This window comes from Ischnura elegans, chromosome 4, assembly GCF_921293095.1.
Source record: "Ischnura elegans chromosome 4, ioIscEleg1.1, whole genome shotgun sequence".
Taxonomy (NCBI): Eukaryota; Metazoa; Arthropoda; class Insecta; order Odonata; family Coenagrionidae; genus Ischnura; species Ischnura elegans.
Window position 1 is genome coordinate 20,607,257 of NC_060249.1, and position 19,379 is coordinate 20,626,635.

The window sequence follows — 19,379 nt, forward strand, 5'->3', positions numbered from 1 at the left end:
CACCTTCCCCTCCCTTCCCGCGTTTCTCTCCGGCAGTGTTCCGTCGGCCTCCGCGCATGTGGCTGCTTGACGCAGTGGGCGATCGCTGAGAGCTCGTAATTCTTCCCTCGCATTTTTACAAGGAAGTGACCGAGACCCAAGTTACTCCCTCTGGTTGTGAGACAGATAATTTCTATTGAAGAGAGTGCTTCGAATTCCGTACCTATCTTGCTGGAAGGTCTGGTAGTGCGGTGTGTGGCACACGCTGCACGTGTATAGGATTGATGGCAGCGAAGGAAGCGTGACCCTCTCACTATTTGGTTCTCCCGTGCCTAGGGTGTCGAAATGACTGTCCACCTCGTGCACGAGACCTCTTCACTTGCGTACATGCTCATGCCTTCAATTGATGTTGGCGTGATTTGTGTGAGACTCGTGTGAATACTTCTCAACTGCATCTTCAATCACGCACTGTGACACATTTTGGAGTTTGCAGAGCAGTTCTACTTTGGCGAGGAATCCTCTGAAACAATCGCGTGAAGTGCCGTGACTAGTTTTCAGCAAAGCCCCAAGTTTATCCACCGGACAACTGGAAAAAACAGTTGACGGTCATAAGCGCTGCGACGTGAGAAGCCGTTCAATCCTTTCCCGCGAAATTTGACGCGAGATATTTTTTACATCCGTGTGCCTCCGTAAAGTTATTTGTTTAAAGAGCATGAAAAAGTGCTTAGAATCTGTATTTTGCATTATTAATTAAGTTTCCGAGAAAGGCGAGGACATTTTACAAGTGGCAATTTTCAATTTTTTACGTGCGATCTCTACTTGTGTAGGTGTTGTTGTGGTAGTCAAGGCCGAAGTCATCTCTAGTCTTCGCCCGGTCGCCGGCTTCGACTTCGGCGTCGACTGGATTGCAATCCTCGGGGGAAGTAATTGTCGAATCAGCTGACGCGCAGTCGACGAGGTATTTTCCACATGGACAAGAAACACTCTGTGGGAGTAAAAGAATAAGCCCCCTTTATACTCAGCTTGACTTCCACACGCGTCAGACGAATCATTTTTACGAGCCATGAAACAACTGGGTTAGGGACCGATGACTCCACGTCTTCGACAATATTTTCTTAGAATTGTAAACAAGTCGTGTCACGTAGGATGTGAGTGCAAATTGGGAAATGCCGCGAAGATGTCGTAAAAGTGACGTTAAAAATTTCGGGTGAGTTTCCGAGAGAAAAGGTTTTTCAATTTCTTGTGCGCTAGCTGAGCGAAAATTCTTTGAACAGAATTCTATCGCCCCCTTGCTTTCTGAGGCTGCGTCATAGAACTTGTGAGTTCCTGGGAAAACTTTTGAATCGGCTGCACTTGCCTGTGCATAGAATACAGAAGGATATTTTTAGGTGAAGAGAATAGCAAATATTGTTTTCGAGCATCAGAATCATTACCTATACTTACCGTATTATGTTCGTCCGAGCGCAATAGGGAAGATGTCTAGGGGAGTGCGCTGTATTGTCAAAAGAATAAAATAGTCATTAAGAATAAAGTTTTAGTATATTATTTTCTTGATTTTTTTACTCAGAGGGAAACTCCATTGTCAGAAGAGAGGATTTAGCGGCGGCATTCTTAAGCCTTGAGACAGAAAGAATTAGTTTGGGGTTGAGGCAATGGAGTTTGTACATTATTTAGACAAGTTTTTCCTATAAATTAGTGTTCATTATGAAGGACATCCCTATAATTTCCAAAAATCTTTGATTATATTTTCCCGTTAGTTTTTCCCTTTTACGACCTGAGTTTTATTCCTTTTTACCTCTCTCATCTACGTATGTTACGGTAAAAGTCTGCATTACGAAAATGTCTTTCTGGTATTTGTGTGGTTAACCCTGTGTGATTGTGGTGTTTCGCAGCGAAGCATTGTGTGCCAAGTAAAAGAAGTATGCATCCAATTGGAGGAAAAACTGAGCTCCTTCCCTCAGCAGCCTACTAAGTCTTCTCCACGGTGCCCTCTGTAAGGAATCATCCCCACTGCTTACCAAATTGCGGTCCGACCCGCGTGTTAAATTCTCTTTCTACCTTTGATGCCCTGTGATTGGTAGATTTTTTCAAACTCTTTCTTCATGTGACTTGTCAGTGTCTATAAGCTTGCGTGACTGCTCTTTTCAAACTTATTTCCCCGGTCCAGAATTCATGGAAGAAAACCCTCTCAGGAGACAGTTATTACAAAAAAATTCACCACATTTATCCCGATATTATATCCTACTTTTTGCCGAGACACTGCTGTGCGCGAACGTTTTTTGTAAATTTGAGGAAAATATACAGACCAGGTGCTATAAGTGATTTTAAAATGATGTTGAAGTCATCGAGTGTTTTGTATTGTACCCATTTCTTTTTCGGGTGACCTTACATTATTTTGAGTTTTTTCTTTCAATTCTCTTCCATTCTTTGGAGAGGTAATTTTTTCTTTGAAGATTGATTAGGCACATTTGTCACGGTTCCGGAAATTGGAGTTAGAAGGGTCAACATTTTAAAATAATCGCATTCTATCAACCTATTTTTGCCTTGAACTTCTCTTTTGGGCTGTTTTCTTTTGTTGCAGTGGCCACTGCTTGCCGTGAACGTATGTTTTTGATCGTCAAACGCTTCTATAAGCGGGGTTTCTTGTTTGAATCTTCTTAAGCGCAAGGAGAGCTTGCGTGTTCTATGCTATACTGGTGATCATGAGAGCGTGAGGGCTGCCAGTACCACACAACCCGTGAATTGACCACAGTTTAGTCCCGCGGTTGGGCGGAAGGTTATGCGTGGGACGAATACCCTTTTGTGCTGGAAGAGACAGCGACGATTCGTTTAAAAGCTCCCTCGATTGCTTCAACGCATAGTCTCTTCATATTTCAATTTTATTGCATCGAAATTAACGTAATTTATCTGTAATAAGTGAAAATATTATCGCATTTCCCTTAAAATTGATGGTCGATGGAATTCATGAGTGCGGTTGAAGGCATTTTCCTGAACGTCCGCTTGGATTGAACCTGATTTTTTGAAGACGGTGTAACTGTGATTTACTTTTCGAGTTTCGTGTGTGTGTGTTTCAGAATTCCTGTCTTCAATTGGTCGATAGTGATAGTTGATTTCTTCATTCATGTGTTAGTCCGAAAGAGATGATACAAGCACGAGGATTTTTTGAGGTGAGAAAAGAAGGCCTTGAAGAAAGGGAAATCACGGCTGCAGTGCTAGTCGGTATTTGGATACCATAGGAGAGACATTACGACGAATATGGGTCGAGTTGGAGACTACATAGGATGGCTGCTGCTATGCGCCGTTACCTGCTTTCAAGGTAAGTCACCCGACGAATACGTTTATTCATAGGCTTATGTTCCAATGCTGGAGAACCCTCTGTTTTCGAAGCATATTTTTATGTCAGTGTTGCGGGTACGTCGTTTGCATTATTTCTTAAACATATCCCTCTCATAGCTTGGGTGCACGTTATATATTAGACTAGGTTTCCGCTAACCCGGAAAACCTGGAGCTCTCCAGGAATTTTGGTCTTCGGTAATAACGCAAGGAATTTGACGAGCTTCCTGGAAAAAATATTTTTGACGCATGTATCGTTTGTTGTGGTATTTGGAGGAAATGATTGGCAACTAAGGCCATGTGTGCCATGAACGAAGAGAAGAGAAGGAAGGAATAAAAGTAGACCTGCGTCGGCATATGCCTTCCCTAAATGGAAGGCGACCAGGGGACCACGGCTTGACGTCCTATCCGACGGACGGAGCAATGCACTTGAAGTTTCCTCCACACAGCACTCAAGCAGGGATCGGGTGACCTTCGAAAAGTTTTAGTCGCCGTTGGGATTTGAACCCGAGCCCACGCGGTCTAGCTATCACACCAACAAGATCCCTCGCATGTATCGTCCCAATGCGTTGAGTACCTGCGACGCGCCCAAAACAAAGCACCTAATCCAATCCAAGAAAAAAGATTTTTACATGTTCTACATTCTGCAGGAATTTATGACTTTCAAGGCATTCACTGCTTGATCGACATCTTCACTTATAATGTGAATTAAGATGTATATCTTCCACGCTTTACACTTCGTCGGTACAGTTGGTCGGTCTTCCGGATAGCAGTTTCGCTGGCGTTGCAGTCGGCATCTTGAGTTCACTGAAGGGGCGATGCAGCATCTTTTCCACCTTTTTGGCATTGCTGTCGGTTAAGTCACTCCTGATTGGCTGTTGTCGATATTTCTAGCTCATTATTGGCTGTTGGAGATTGCCTCTTCTCTCCTAACACGTTTCCATGACTGGGCAAGGGAATATCCATCTTCCCTGTTGAAGTGAATTTCTTATATTGTGATCTCTATGGCCTCGCATGCTATCCTCGGAAAATATCTTCATTATTTGGAATTTTGCCAGGCCTCTTCGAATTTTATGTTGTGCGTGAGGATTACCTATGTTTGCTCAGCTATGGCGGAACTGCCAGTTCTTTATAGCCCTTTGATGCTCCATTACGCGGCGTTTCAGAGATCTGGAAGTTGGCCCCACAGGTTCATTGCGCTGTATGCGCTTTTTAAACTGCACTCTTCAAGTGCATTAGTACTTGATCCTTAACTCGTACATAGAGGTCCTTGGTTTTGTTGTTACGATAAAATTCAGATCCTAAATATTGATAATGCGATGACGTCACGCACTATGTCCGAGGGAGTCTTGGATTCTTTTTGGCCTTGAGCATCAGCCTGCGTGGTTCGTTGTTGTTCACACTCTTGTTGGCAATTCCGTAGACCAATTAGGAGTTATTCCTCTCCGAGCTAAAGAACCGAAACTTTTATGACGTTATATGTGTAATTGAGCGGAAACTTTTGAATTTTTAAAATTCAAAATCAAGATAAAGTTGCTAAAAGAGTAAGATGTGATGTGAAGTGAACGACCCAATCCAGGCCGACTCATCTGGGGAGGTAATTCAATATTTTCATTTTTGTCTCGGATTCCGATGACGCCTCATATTTAGCGAAATATTAAAATAATTGTTTGTTCAATAAGTGACCAATCGCATATAGCGCTCGAGTAGTGGCTCCGTTGAAGGGCTCACTTGCATGGGCACGAATATTACAGATGAGGATCCACAAGTCGGCCTCCAAATGTGTTGTCGCCCACCGCGCGTTTAAATGGGTTTACAAAAGTCACCACTCGCGTCGCTGACGGTCAAAGTGACATGTGTTTCACCGGGAAAAAAGGTATAATTAGGGATGTGGACCAAAATTTATGTACACTATCATGTGATACATCACATTCCTAACTTTTCAATCCCATTCCTCGCAATTAAAAACATTACATTGCAAAATAATAGAAAAAGTGGACCGGAATGCACTGATCTCCCCGCCGCAGACATTTTTCAAAACCGATTCAAATGGGACCGAAGCGACAATAGAAATGAACCTCCTATGGGATGGAATTGGATCTCCTTTATGCAGTCCTCTTGTTCATGTGAACGGCTCATATGAAGGTCCCCTAGCTCTCCTAATGTGGTAATTTTCGTTCGTCAATACGGGTAGAGCCCCTCTTGACACTGGTGTGGCACTCGTGTTTGTATATGGGGCGATTCGTCGTCCCCCGCCCCCTCACAGGGCTTCCGTTATCAATGGGACTTGGTCGCGAACAATAGATCAGTGGAGTTGCTAGGTGAGCGTGGAACCCATTGTGAGTGTGGGCAGCTGCGCCCAGCGGAAGCACGCAGATACCGCGACGGCGGTCGGCCGCTCGCTACTGGCGGTTTTGACCGCAACGATACACGTCTCTGAGGAGGAAGGCGTTTGAGTTAGCCCTCGTGGAATCTAGGCAAATATGGGGGTAGGTAATTTGTCTTCCGTCACTCAGTTCCCTGGTGAAAATATATCTAGAAATTTGGTACCTTAAGTAGGAAATGCCGCGAAAGTTACATAGTTTGATTTATCTCTTGAAATATCGTAGTTAAAATGATTCATCATAACTATTCCTCGCAATATTCTTCATATTAATCATTTTTAGATTTTAATGTGGCAAGGGTTGTGTTTAAGTGAAAGGAGTTTATTGAAGAAAAACTTGCCTTTTTTTTTAATTAAACTCCTGTTTGCACTAAGCTTTTTGGTCGGTTTTGTATGATAAATATTCGCAGAATGTATGGTTCAATTTTATCGGATCATTGCTATGTAACTCATCGAAAGCAGTATAGAATGCGTGGTCATTCCTAATGTAGTAGTCTATGCTGTACTAATTCTATTGACCTGGGATTTATAGATTTGGTATTAATTCGGGTTAACCTTTTTTCTTAAAGCCAGTGAACGGCGATTTTAATTGTCTCACCTATCATGAATCTCTATTTACTCCAGTTTCAAAGCCGTTAAATTCCCACCATGCATTGGAAATAAGCAATATCTTTGGATAAAGTGCTGTTATATATACTTACTTACTCCATGAATCATAGCAACATTATCTCAATTCTTCATGATCGGTATGGGGATTTGTTATTTCAATTTTTCCAAAAAATTGCAGGTAAGAGATTGTGTAGATAATCTTATAAAAAAGTATCAAAATGTCAAGTTTTTGATATGTGGTCCTGAAAACGATAGTACACTGACAGCCGTTATCTTTATCACTACTCTTTGCCAAGAACTTGCTTATTTCAGGACCGAAACTGCGTTGAATGCAAGACAGTTTCACTGATGTTGATTTGTCCGATTATCCCTTTACTTAATGAAGGTGTTGTATCTTTCGTGTGAATAGAATTCAATATTTTACGGGTGTACATTTTGTGCACATTATGCATTTTTTTTCGCGAGAGATTTGAAAATATACCGCATGCAAGGAGAAAGTTCAATTTTCCCGCGTCTCCTAGGAGATCCATATCCTTTCCTCCGATTGGTTTTCCTAATAGTTAAATCCGTCCGTTCCCCCTTTTCACTCTCTCTGTTACTTTGTATCACAACCGTGACAGTTCCTAGAAAACTTATTCGAACGACTGATTGTGGTATCTCAGCCACCCCATTTGCAATTCATAAATTATGCGTTGTATTTTAGTCTTTCCTGTAATTCAACATCATGGCTTTTTTGAAGTATATCATATCTTTCTTTGTATAGATTATAAATACATTGTTGGCTAAATTAAGGTTTTTCATCGATTTTGTGTGAAATGGTAGCAATTTTTCATATTTTGCTATTGTAACTGTTCGTTGACTAACATACTATGAAAACACAAGTACAAAAGGTGCCATCATGTAGAATATTGGCTTCATTGAAGTTGTGATATTATAAAATTTATTGCATTCAACTATTATCCCTAAACTCATATAAAAATGAAGTTTTTTTATTCTCGCCAATAGACGTGCGGGGTAACTTAGTTACCTCACAGTTAAAAATCCGTAATAAACAATTTAAATGTAAAAAAAATAACATTTCCAAATAACGGCAAAGTGTTTGAGTTCAAATAAAAATATCAAAGAGAAAAAATGAAAAATAATAAAATATTCAACATTAACATAATTTGTGGTAACTGAGTTACCCTACACAGTCAAGGCATATCACCATAATGACAAAATAAATTTCGTTCACATTTGATCTTTATTGCCACTGAAGGGCAGCTTCACTGAATAGGTATAGGATGTTTTATCTCCCTCATCCAAGGACATTATGTAGCTACAAACGTGAAGGCAGACTGAAGGTTTATCTAGTTAAAGAAGGTGTTTTAAATGAGGGAGGTTAGTGACCGCTTGTTTTGGTCTCCAACATTGAGGGTCATTATCTAAGGTTGAACTTATACATCCGATCCAGGCATCCGGTGATTGACCGACGCTTTAGAAAAAAATAACCATGGACATGTGGAGATAGCTCCTTCACACGCATTCAAAAAAAAAATTAAGAAAATGGCGTGAGGCATAAATAACGTGGCTTGAGAAAACAAAATATATTATTCCATACAGGGGTAATTTTAAGCGTTATTTAATACCCAATTTGTCTTTTTGTCCTAACAATGTTTATTTTATTTTATGATACATTATAATTATATTATTATATATTACATTGTAGAGGACAAAGTGCCGTTTATGACTATGTGAAATACCTGGCACTCTAGCGGTAAACTTAAGAATTTCTTGTTTACTTTTTAACGAAATATTTCAGTAATCCTTTGTTACTGTATTTAATAATTCCTTTCATTTTTACATTATCAGATAGGAATGAGTGTTCTATGAAGAAATCAGGATTAATATTTTGATTCAGTGAGAGAGAGAGAAGCCCTAAATATTGGTATTTATAATATAAGTAATCGTTCTATGCTTTAATTAAGGGTATTTTTTGCACACTGTAGATAAAAAAATACCGCGTTCTATTCTGCATTCCAAATTTTGTAACCGAACTGATTTTTTAGTAATGTCATTACATAAATATCATTAGATGCACTGTGGTGACTTTTTAAGTGGCAGTTTGAGTGGAGGCTTTGAAATTTCGTGATAAAATAGCATTCCATATTTTCAGTCGTCAAATCAATAAGTATGACCTGTTGATATCAGCATTCAAGTTTGTTAATTGAACCCATTAATGCCCAGAAGATTTTTTTCAGAATATTTTACTTTTTTTGCTTAAATTATGATTATACGTCATTTGATGTGGGAAAAAATGTTTTAAAAATGCTCTACAATTTGCATAGTACTTAATCCTACACGTATCTTAAGATACATCTGGGCACTTAAGGGGTCAAAAATGTACATCATCATTTAATTGTGTTGATGCACGTTTTTGCTGTATAATTCATTACTCATGCCTTCATCAGTAGTTTTTAATACTCGAATTTGAATTTTTATGCATCAAATAATATAATGCTGAGCATTATTATAGTCATATTACGTGAACAATTTACATTTGCATTATGAAATTTTACAGCAGTGTGACCCTGTATCCCAGCTTTCTATGCCGTAGCCATATCTGTACAACTGATACATCAAGTCTCATGTAAAATAAGTGAACCACCATTTTTATTCCTGATTGTTGTCCGGTAATTTGCTAGGAATTGATCGCACAGGTCCACTCCACCCATGAATAATTGTATTCTGCCTTATTGGCATTGGAATATTACTTTTTTCTTCCCGGAAACAGTAACAAACAGGAGTTTTCATTTTATTATGAATGCTATTAGTAATCATGGTATCTATGTATTTATCATTATTAGATAGGGTGATTGATTCATCCACCAACCAGTATTCTCCAGCGCTTACAATTTTGAAAGTCTTGTTCAAAATCTCAAACAAAGGTTGAACTTTATGTAGCCTATTGTTGCCATCATTCTTCCCATTATAATAATTATATGCCAGATGCAGAAACCTTAAAATTCTTCAAACATATTCCTTCGCATTGACTGAGAAACTATTTCGATGGTGCAGTCTGCAGATGACCTCCGATAAAGCCATCGACTAGGTAGACTAGGTAACCTGAGAGTAGCGATATTCCAAACACTTTATAAATCTCTTCGATTTGTACGTACGAAGAATGTACTAACACTTTTAACAATAGCTCGGATAACTTGTCTTGAACTTTTGTGCTGATAGCGTTTATGGTAGAGCTATTTCAGATATGTTTCACCTTTTCTCCATCACTAAGGTACGTCTAGACGTACGTAGACGTCTAGACGTACGTACGTAGACGCGTCTTCCCTTCTCAGTGGTAAATGGGAGCCCCTATGTTGTTTTCTTGACTTATAGAGCAGGGGGTGTGCAACAAAAGTAACAATAAATCATTTACAAAAGAGACGGTTGAGAAGTTTTTAAAGCGCCGATTCCTCCTTATGTCAGGTGTATCGGAGACTCACACTTGAATACGAAGTAGCTTAGTGCAAAGCTTAGGATGACGTAGGGTGGTACATAGTTTCTTTACCTATGTTCACTAAAGTTTCTTATTTCCTACACTGATTTCCGGCTTGCAATCTAGATTTCAAGCCAGCGGAAAGTTAAACGAGGGACAAAGTAATGAATCCATTCCACCGTCGGCGATACAGGATACAAGTGATGCCAGGACAGTGGCGGATACATATGGGGGACGAAGGGGGCGCACGCCCCCCTCTTACGTTGCCGCCCGCATTGCCTCACATTGCAGAACTATAATAGTGGCTCCTTCATATCATAAGATGGCATTGCCTTGTATATATGTGTATAATCATTTTAAATAAAACTTTCCTAAACTTTGCATGTAACTTGATTATTTTTCATTACGATACAAGTAAAGGTAGCTCAAGATTTTTTTTCGACCCCCTTGAATTTTTTCTGTATCCGCTACTGTGCCAGGATAGGCAACTTGATATCGCGAGTATTTTTGCTTCCAGAAATCCAATACTGATTCATTTTATCCTTGAATTTAAGGTACTTTATCACAATTCAAATGAGGATACACCACAATTCTGAGAATATGCCTGTTTTTGCTGTATTTACCAAATTTTTCTATATAATGGTTCATGAAATGGCAGAAACGTAAAATTGTCTTCGAGCTATCACATAATTAGGGGTATAAAATATTTATTTATATCTCTAATCAATAAATAGAATGAAACATACCTATAAGTCAAAACTTGAATTTTTATTGCCACAAGTGCCCAAACGTATCTTTAGATACGTCAAAACTTTACTGATTAGTTTTTTCATGAGCTTGAAAGAAAAATGAATCTCTTTAAAAATATAATATTTCTTATACATTTGAAATGAGACAGGTGAAAACAGGATTCAGATAACTCAATGCTTTATATGAAAATTGAATTTTCACATGACAGGATATAGCGTAGCGATTTCCGAGTAGTTCATGACCAGCCAGGTTTAAGTAATCATAACACTTGCAAATATGGGCTTAAATAATCTTAATCACTTGTATACCATTTGTAGACTTCATTCTGTCATATTGCGCAAAGAAATAGCATAAACTACAAACTAAAGAGTATTTAGGAATTTTTAAAGTATGACGTATCTAAAGATACGTCTGGGCATGAATGGGTTATGTGTCAACCATGATGGAAAGAGGTTTAGATTAGAACACATTTACAACTCTGGTGATTTTCATTTCATGAATATTCAACCACTAGGATTATTTCAAATTTAATTTCATGAAGATGAAAATTGAAAAAATACATTTTAATGACTCTCCTACAACTTTTATTTATTTTATTGATATAGTGAATCGAATATTAATACCAGCCCATTAGAGAACCTAGTGTCTGGGGAAATATATTTTGCAGAAAGATATAGCTAAAATATTCCTATTTTACGGACTGACAAAAATAACATTCAAAAATTAATTGTAATTGAATTCAGATAAATTTTTCCTCTTAAATTATGCTCGGATTTTTTTTTGTACTCCTTTATGCATATCGTTTTTTAAGCAACAATTGGAGTCGGCCAAATTCAATGTCAGGTTTAAAAAAAAATTATTGTAGGGTAGGGATTTATAGCACATATTAGTGTTAGTCACTAATTCAGTGTACGTCACGTAAAGATAAGGTCTGCATGCGTATAAAGTATTCGCAACTATTCATAACTGCGAAAAATCACATAATCTCGCATTGTGTTTCTTTAGTTGACAAAGTCATAATTGCGAATAAGTACTAACCGAAAATTGAATGCATCGCTTTAAGAATTATTAATCTTCCTTGGAGTGCTTTAAATGGCCTATACTTTTCACTTTTAATTCCTGGGGTAGGAAATAAGAGTAATCAAATCAGAGCACCACTAAAAAGCCAATTGAGGCGCCAATTACAAGGAAAGGCTTTTAATGCGCGCCAAGATAGATGTTATCTTCTAAGGCCATCGTAAATGGAGGTGAAGCTACCTCCACAAATTTATTGGGGTCCATCACGTCGATGAAGGCCAACATTACCCTCGCTTTTCCCTCTAATATAATTCACGGTAACTATTTCGTTAACTCTCTTTATTTAGGCTCGAGGGTGTATCACGAGTTTATCTTCAGGAAATATGATTGCCGGCGCGCGCATTACGGCTCACGCCCCATTAGTTGTTACGATCGGCTGGGAGAGGCGTCCAACGTGACGAATAAATTTGTGCGCGCGTTGCCGACCGTCCCTGCTCCTCCTGCCGCGCCGGGAATGCAGAGAGGGAAATGAAAGAGAAAGGCCCTTTTTGCGGATGCTCATCTCAGCGTATCGGGCCTAATTGTCCATTGCATTACGTGGAACGGTTCATTTTGCTCCCAGTAATTTATGCTCGGAGAGTGTGGAGAAGTGGAAGAAGGTAATAAAAGGAACTTTTCTCGGCACTTACCGTGTGATCAGGGTGGCTGGACGATTCGCGACCCCTGGTTGCTTCCTCAGAGACAATTTTTCTGCATGCGGATGTGAGCTTGTATGCATAACAACTATTTTGCATGACGTGGAAAGAGCCAAAAAAAGTTTCTTTTAGTATGAACCGCGAAAGTCTTGCCGAAGCATTAAGAGGAAGAAAAGTTGATCAACCTGGGAGAGAAAAGGATGGATGAAAAGAGTAACGGAAAGAAAGGAAGTATTCATGAAATTCATACTGAAAATTTTTCATACAGATTGTATATTTTTATATCAGAGTTAAAAAAAAAAAGTTACAATCCGTTCAGGGGAATTTCAAGAGCTCAAAGGCACTACGTAATTTGCAAAAGAGAATTTAAAAATAATTTTGTATACTATGATGAAACTAGTACCGGTAGAATTGGGAACCGGCTGAGTTGAGTTTTAAAAACAGTCGGTTTGAATCTAAGAAAGTATTTTGCTTGACAAGAGCCGTTTCGCGGTATTTAATTTTGGCATTCATGAAGGTATGTCACCTCTTAAATTAGTTTGGAGGTGTCCTTCTACCAGTCATGTACTACCGATTATCTTGCCTAGTTTGAGGTATATGCATCATTTTGTAACGTTACACACATGTTTTGTGAAGTGTTCATTTGCATTCACTAAATTTGCTAATTTTACAATTTTCGTTTATTTTCTTAGAAACTTTCTAAACATTATTTTATATTCCATGACATTGAATCGTGAATCAAGTTGGGCTGTATATGGTACATACACTCGCAAGAATTAGCCATTTTCTTTTAACTTATATAAAACCAACTAGCAAAATCCGTCCGTTTTAATCGAGAAGGGAAATGGGTGAATGGGAGACGCAACTTAAATAGGCGATCGAGGAAATGACAACGTATCTATTTTACGAAAAAAATATTGCTGATATTTTGGGCGTGGTACATTTTAATGCAAACACCTCTGTGGTTCTTGATAGCATATTTCTAATTTTTTATAGATAAATATGAGAGCAGTTAAATTCCGCTTGGACTCTGCTCTCCTCCACATTTTCATCTATCATGATCAGTCGTTTATTATGTTATGGTTGCGAGGCCGAAAGTGGTTGCTGGATGTCATAGGATCTTTGCACTTCACAGGCGAGACCAATGGGTTTCCTCAAAACGTAGGGTAGGGAATGAAGTGACGCACCTTTCTTTGCGTCGCCTGCAAACCTGCCCCCACTCAACCAGCCCGTGATATCTCTCTGATAATGCGTCGGCGCTTGGGCGGAATATGCGTGTATGGGTAATGTTCTCTGTTTCGAGATTACTGACTCTAAGCCCCGCTCGGTAAAACTGGGATAACTTTCTCTCCGTTATGAGCAATTTTCGTTGTTTTGGTCGCTGTCTCTCGCAGTCCCGAGAAGGTTAAAGTAGCTAAACTTTTCGCGCTAGCTTCTATCTGATCAAAATCTTTGACTACGGATTTTAGACCGTAACGCACTATCATATTATTCCATTAAGACATAGATTTCGGAGTTAAAAAAATGAGAGAATTGTGTACAATCGATTCTGAAAAAATACGCCGATAAATATACACCTACTTACTACTAAAATTACAATGGTTTGAACTATCTGGTACTTTGCACATGAGAGGATAAAAATATTCCCATGTTATCAGGGTTATTATTTTTTCTCGCTCTTTCAGCTTAAAAATGAAGCACTTTTTTAGGTTAAAATACATTTAATTCAATGCCGATTTTAGCATAGCAATCTAGGAGAAATTACTCAATAATTATACAATTGTAATGATTCCCTATAAGCAAGTGGTTATTGTTTTTTGCGGCATAATATGCCTTTCATTAGCGAAAGCGAAACTGCGTCGTTAAAAGGAAATATCTGCTAAAGCTACTGACTTTGTTATTAAAAGCGCAAGGTAAATGAGTGCTGATCAAAATAATAAAATAATTTAATTTAAGTAAATGCTAATGTAAGAAAAGGAAATGGCTAATGTACCACAGATATTGGAAGTTTGTACGAAATTTAAATGTAGATAATTGATTTAAAAATATGCAAGATGTAGGTGAATATTATCTTTTCTGTGTCAAAGGTAAATTCACTCATCTCAAACCGTTGAAATTTGGTGAAAGTCCTCAAAAGAGAGATTTATATCCGTTTTATATTTCCGGATAAGTATCCTCTGTGTAGTATCTCATGGTGAGGAGATAAAATAATTGTTATTCTCGAGTAAAAACGGCCTTTGGTGCCTTTCTACGAGATGAATGCTCGGTTCTGGTTGCTGATCTTATTATGCAGTTACGAGTGATCGATGAAAATTTGGACTTTCTCTACTCCGTATGGCATAGGATTAAAGTAGTTTTGTTCACAGCATAGGTTTAAAAAGACTTCGATAACCACTATCGCAAAATAATAATTACATTAATTAAATTAATAAAATAATGACGCAATAAAGCAAACCCAGTAATCGTACTGGGAATAACTTATCGTTCATCATCAGCTTTGTTATAACTTATTCTGCTAACCTCATTCTCTAATGCATACTTCTTTTCAGTTCTCCGAGACTACGAATTAAATATCGTGACTAGAATATTTTGAAAATATGAACGGAGTAACTCTAAATTAAGTAACTGAAATTTTCTAAATGTCTTATGTTCTGGACCCAGTCAAGCTGTATCGGTGCGACTTCAGCTTTGCCGCTCATCAAAACTTCAAATTGTCTAGTTTGAAAGCTATTTTTAGTTATAAAGAAGGAGCGAGTGAGGAAATTACGTTTTCCACTAAAAGACGGCTGTATGCGGGAATAATTGTCTTAATGTCAATACACTTTCCCATTGTTTGTGTAAAGTTGTTCACATCTACATGAATAAATGTCTTTTATTGATAACTCTGGATAAATTGCTCCATTCGTCTTTGTGAATGTGTTTTATTTGGTCTTTCGGGCAGCTGTCGGCGGCTAATTCTGGCAAGATAAGGATATGAAGATTGGGCGAAGATAGGGGAAAGCTCAGTAGTCTACTTATAATTTTCATATAGAGGACACATGAAGTTGATAAAGGTTAAATGACGTATTCTTTTTATTTTGACTAAGTAAACGGGCATAAATTCAAAACAAAGTAAAGATAAGTATTACAAGTTCAGAAAGCGTTGCATACACACACATAGGAAACAAAACATGTATTTGGACATTAATTTTTACGGAACTTTGATTTGAAACGTTAAATTCCCAGAGAATTCGCTATAAGTAATAGGAAGGAATATCAGGTTAATATGAGCCTCATATTCATAGAAATCTAGACTTTCTGTGCCTATTACGTTACATGCTAGTGCGTCGAGCTCAAGGGAAGCGTTGGACTACTACCAATTCCGGAGATATTGTTATAGCTGTTTTTATTGTAGTTATTTCCTACTTAAATTACATTATGTTTCACAAGAATATCCACCTGTCCATAGTGTCGCAAAATACGTAACCTGTTAAGTACAAGAAATACGGGATAAACGAGGAACTTAAAGAAACAGCATTAAAAAGATGGTTACTGTTGACAAATAAATAAATTTTTCGTACGACGAGAAAGCTCTGTTATCCATTCTGTGAATTATTTCTTTTAATTATCAACTTAACAACACTTACCAACCTTTTTGGGATCGGATATTGACCTAATTTTTCATATTTTTATGTTTTTAAGGGTCTATGCTTTTCTAAACGTAATCTCATATTTGGCGGCAACTGTATCCCTACATTTCTGTAACATCTCTGCTTCTATTTCAAAAATATTTTGCTTATGCTAAAAATGTTTAAGTTGAAGACATAATACCAATTTTAAAGACAAAGCAAATTTGATCTCCATGGTCAGGGTAATTAAAAGTCTACTCATTCAATATAGGTAGGATGTTACAATAAGGCCCTTTAAAATACTGTAATTTACAAATTCTTAGGTATATATCTATTTGAAGTGTTTTTCTGTCGTTACTTCCAATTATCCTTCATTAATAAATTCACCATGGCAAAAAATTATTAAATATTTAATCTGCACCCTCTTGAACTCATCCCCGTATTCGGAATTCATGTCTCACATGTTGAGTCAGTTGCTTTAGCAGTCACCGTGTCCTTGACAAGCACCAGGAGGGAGAATATTGACGTTCGGAAGCGCGATTTCCATGGGCCAATTCCCAATTTCTGAGCAAGTCCTTCGACTCCTTGTCAATAAATACTCCTGGCGAATTCCAAAGAGACATGAATAATAAAGCCGTTTTGATGCGATTTCCTCCGCTTTCCTCTAGAAATCCTCCGTGTAACCTTTCGAGAGGGATTTGGATGGCGGGCTATTTCCACCTTCGAAGGAATCGATCCTCATGAATATTCATAGCCGTGGTTAGGGTTTGCCACAACTTACAATTTTCACGCTCCCATCAATTATATCGAGAGTGGAAAACAGTTTCTTTACCTCTCTGCATATTTCAAACAGTGAAAGCAAAGCTAACGATGGCGCAGTGGCGTGAGTCCTTGCAATGCCATATTTACGCAGGAATTGATGGAATTTTTTGATCTGCTCCTTAACCTATCTGTGGACCAAGGTTGTAATACAAAGACTCTCAAAAAATATTGCATCTCTTTACTCAGGGAAGCAGCAAGGTTACCCGAAAACGTTCTTTTCTTCAAAAAAATCCCACTATCTCTCAATTGTGATCTTTGAATACTACTTATTTTCTCATTTTTGTGAGCAAATGTTGAGATATAGCAGGCCAAACGAGATATGAAGGGCAATTATCTATTATGAAAAAGGTAAACACAAGTAAAATATGGTTCATTCAGCTGATAGGAGGATTCAATGGATACCCGGGTCAAACTTCATTCGCAAACTTTCCTGATTTTTATATCATTCCTCCCATTTTTTCCCCACCTTCCAACTCATCCGACCTACCATCTTGTCAGCGTACAAATAAAAAAGAAATGGCGATAGTGAACTACCTTGCCTCACTCCTCGGCCAATGTTTGTTCACCCGAATTCTCCGACTGTTATCCTGTTGCGCAGTCTTGACCATACAATCGGATATCCAAAATGCTGCCTTTTAACTTTGATCCATCGGTGAAAAGAAGTCTCGAACCGTATTATCTGGTTAATTTTTTAATTGGATGGGCTATTCTCTCGAGAATCTTGCCTGTATATTCTTGTCATCTTTGTTAAATTCAAAGACGAGAAAAAAGTTTTTGAATACTTAACCGCGACTATCTCATGACATAACTTACTCCCTTGTCGATTCGTTACCGTGTCGTTTTGCAAATTTGATACCCACTCCTTCCTTAGTCTATCTGGCATCGACACTAAGTACGAAAGGTGAGGTCATTTAGTTTATACAACCAAGCATGTCTTAAAATTTTCTATGCAGCTAAGTATGTTCAAAGATAATTCACTCATATTACACAATCTCTGGGAGCAAACAGTTTATATTATTGGTCTTAATTTTATAAATACTGGCGAAAATACTCATTAGGCTCCCTGAACACGTAAAAATTTACCTAGATGAATTCAATTTTTGATATTTTTTAATAATTAAATGGCAAATAAAAATCTACAATTTTTATGTATAACTACGTTAAAATACAGTATACGGAATGAAAAATCATGTATGCCACACGGTTGAGGAAACCGAAGAGATTTTGAAACGTAGAGTCTTTCAATTTTTTTCGTCTTCAACAGCTTATAGACTAGGACAAGAAAAGTGAAAAAAATGGTAAATCTCGCTTTGTTTTAAAACGTGGAAATACCACCTCCGCCGCTCAATGATCGTTGTTTCTTTATTTTTAAAGCGTCCGAAACGACGTTGTAGGGCTAACAGACTGGCCAAGCATTGTCCATTGCCGTGGTAACGGAAACGGTCCCTAGTTTAAAATGTGCCGTATCCTTTGGTGGCGTATAAATGTGAAAAAGGGTTTGCCAGACGAACTGGACGGAGTAATTTTCATGGCTCACGAGGCGGTCAATGGAAACACAAACATTGCCAGTCATCTTTTTTTTCACTCCGTCGCTCGGGCCGTTTGAGGTGATATTTGGACTCAGTTGACGCAAGAGAGAGGCGGAGGCTTCGGACGTGAAGTTGTATCCCAGCGCGTCCCATTTTGATTGCTTTTGAATCCTTTATCCTACCAACGTGCTTTTAGCTTCTTCCTTATCGCCAAAACTCATGGAAATGGAGCAGGTTTTTGGAGCTCTGGATGGTCTATTTAATGTAAATGTGATGGCAAGGTAAGTATCCGCACCGCATCCGCTGTTGCGATGATATTTTCGACGGTTTTAGGACACGTTTACGCCGCCAAAATGTGAATAGTTGATGCGATACCCATTCAGAAATACAGCGCAGTTGACTATAAAAGTAGCGATGCTTTGAGTATTTCCTTATCACACAACATCGCCAAATCATATCAAAAAGCATAGTAGACACGTGATATTTTTCTCCCAATACTTGATTTTCAATTATTCCTATTTTCATTCTACCGCTAGATGATGACTCGCCTTTCACGAAGACACGCCTTAATTTGCGGAGACATCAATCTTATTGGTAGTATATGATGTCTTCATTCTTTGGGAGGCTTGTGTTTAATTTACACAAAAGGTGATTTAGAGCTTTTATAGGTACAAACTTTTTTGTATAAATTCTGAATAGCAATGCCTTTTTGTGTGTGGCGCATGTTGGTGTAAATTAATGCTTTGGGGAAATAACTTTTAGGTAGTGTACATGCTACTACGTCGATGCAAATATGCTATGTGATAATTAGTCTAAATTTTGCTCTAACTCCATGATTTTCTCCTTAAAATCTATGAGTTTACTTATCCCAGCATTGAATCCTATTTTATTCTAAAATTTAAGCCCGTATCTTTTTTTTTTGGGAACCAGTTTTAACTGCAGCATTTATATTACGAAAATCCTCTATCTACTTCGAGCTTACTGGCTTAACATTCGTTTCCGGTCGTCTTTAAATTATTTCTGCAGGAAAAATTATCTCTTGAAATAGGAACCATGTGGATAATCCACCATGCGAATCATTAGTTGCGTTCCCTTCTAGAGGAGGAACACTTTTTTTTTGACGGGAAGCGTCGCAGGGGACTATCTGTATTTATCCTTTTGATTCTTTTGTTTTTATTT

General features: G+C 38.1%; 1 protein-coding gene across 1 annotated transcript in view; it reads left to right on the plus strand.

Moving 5' to 3' along the window:
* Nucleotides 1-50: 50 nt before the first annotated feature.
* LOC124157128 overlaps nucleotides 51-19,379 on the plus strand; it is a 225,279-nt gene continuing 205,950 nt past the window's right edge. Inside the window, exon 1 of the mRNA XM_046531632.1 lies at nucleotides 51-3,295. Within this exon, the coding sequence (XP_046387588.1) occupies nucleotides 3,235-3,295 (61 nt within the window). The 5' untranslated portion in view covers nucleotides 51-3,234. The remainder of the gene's footprint in view (nucleotides 3,296-19,379) is intronic.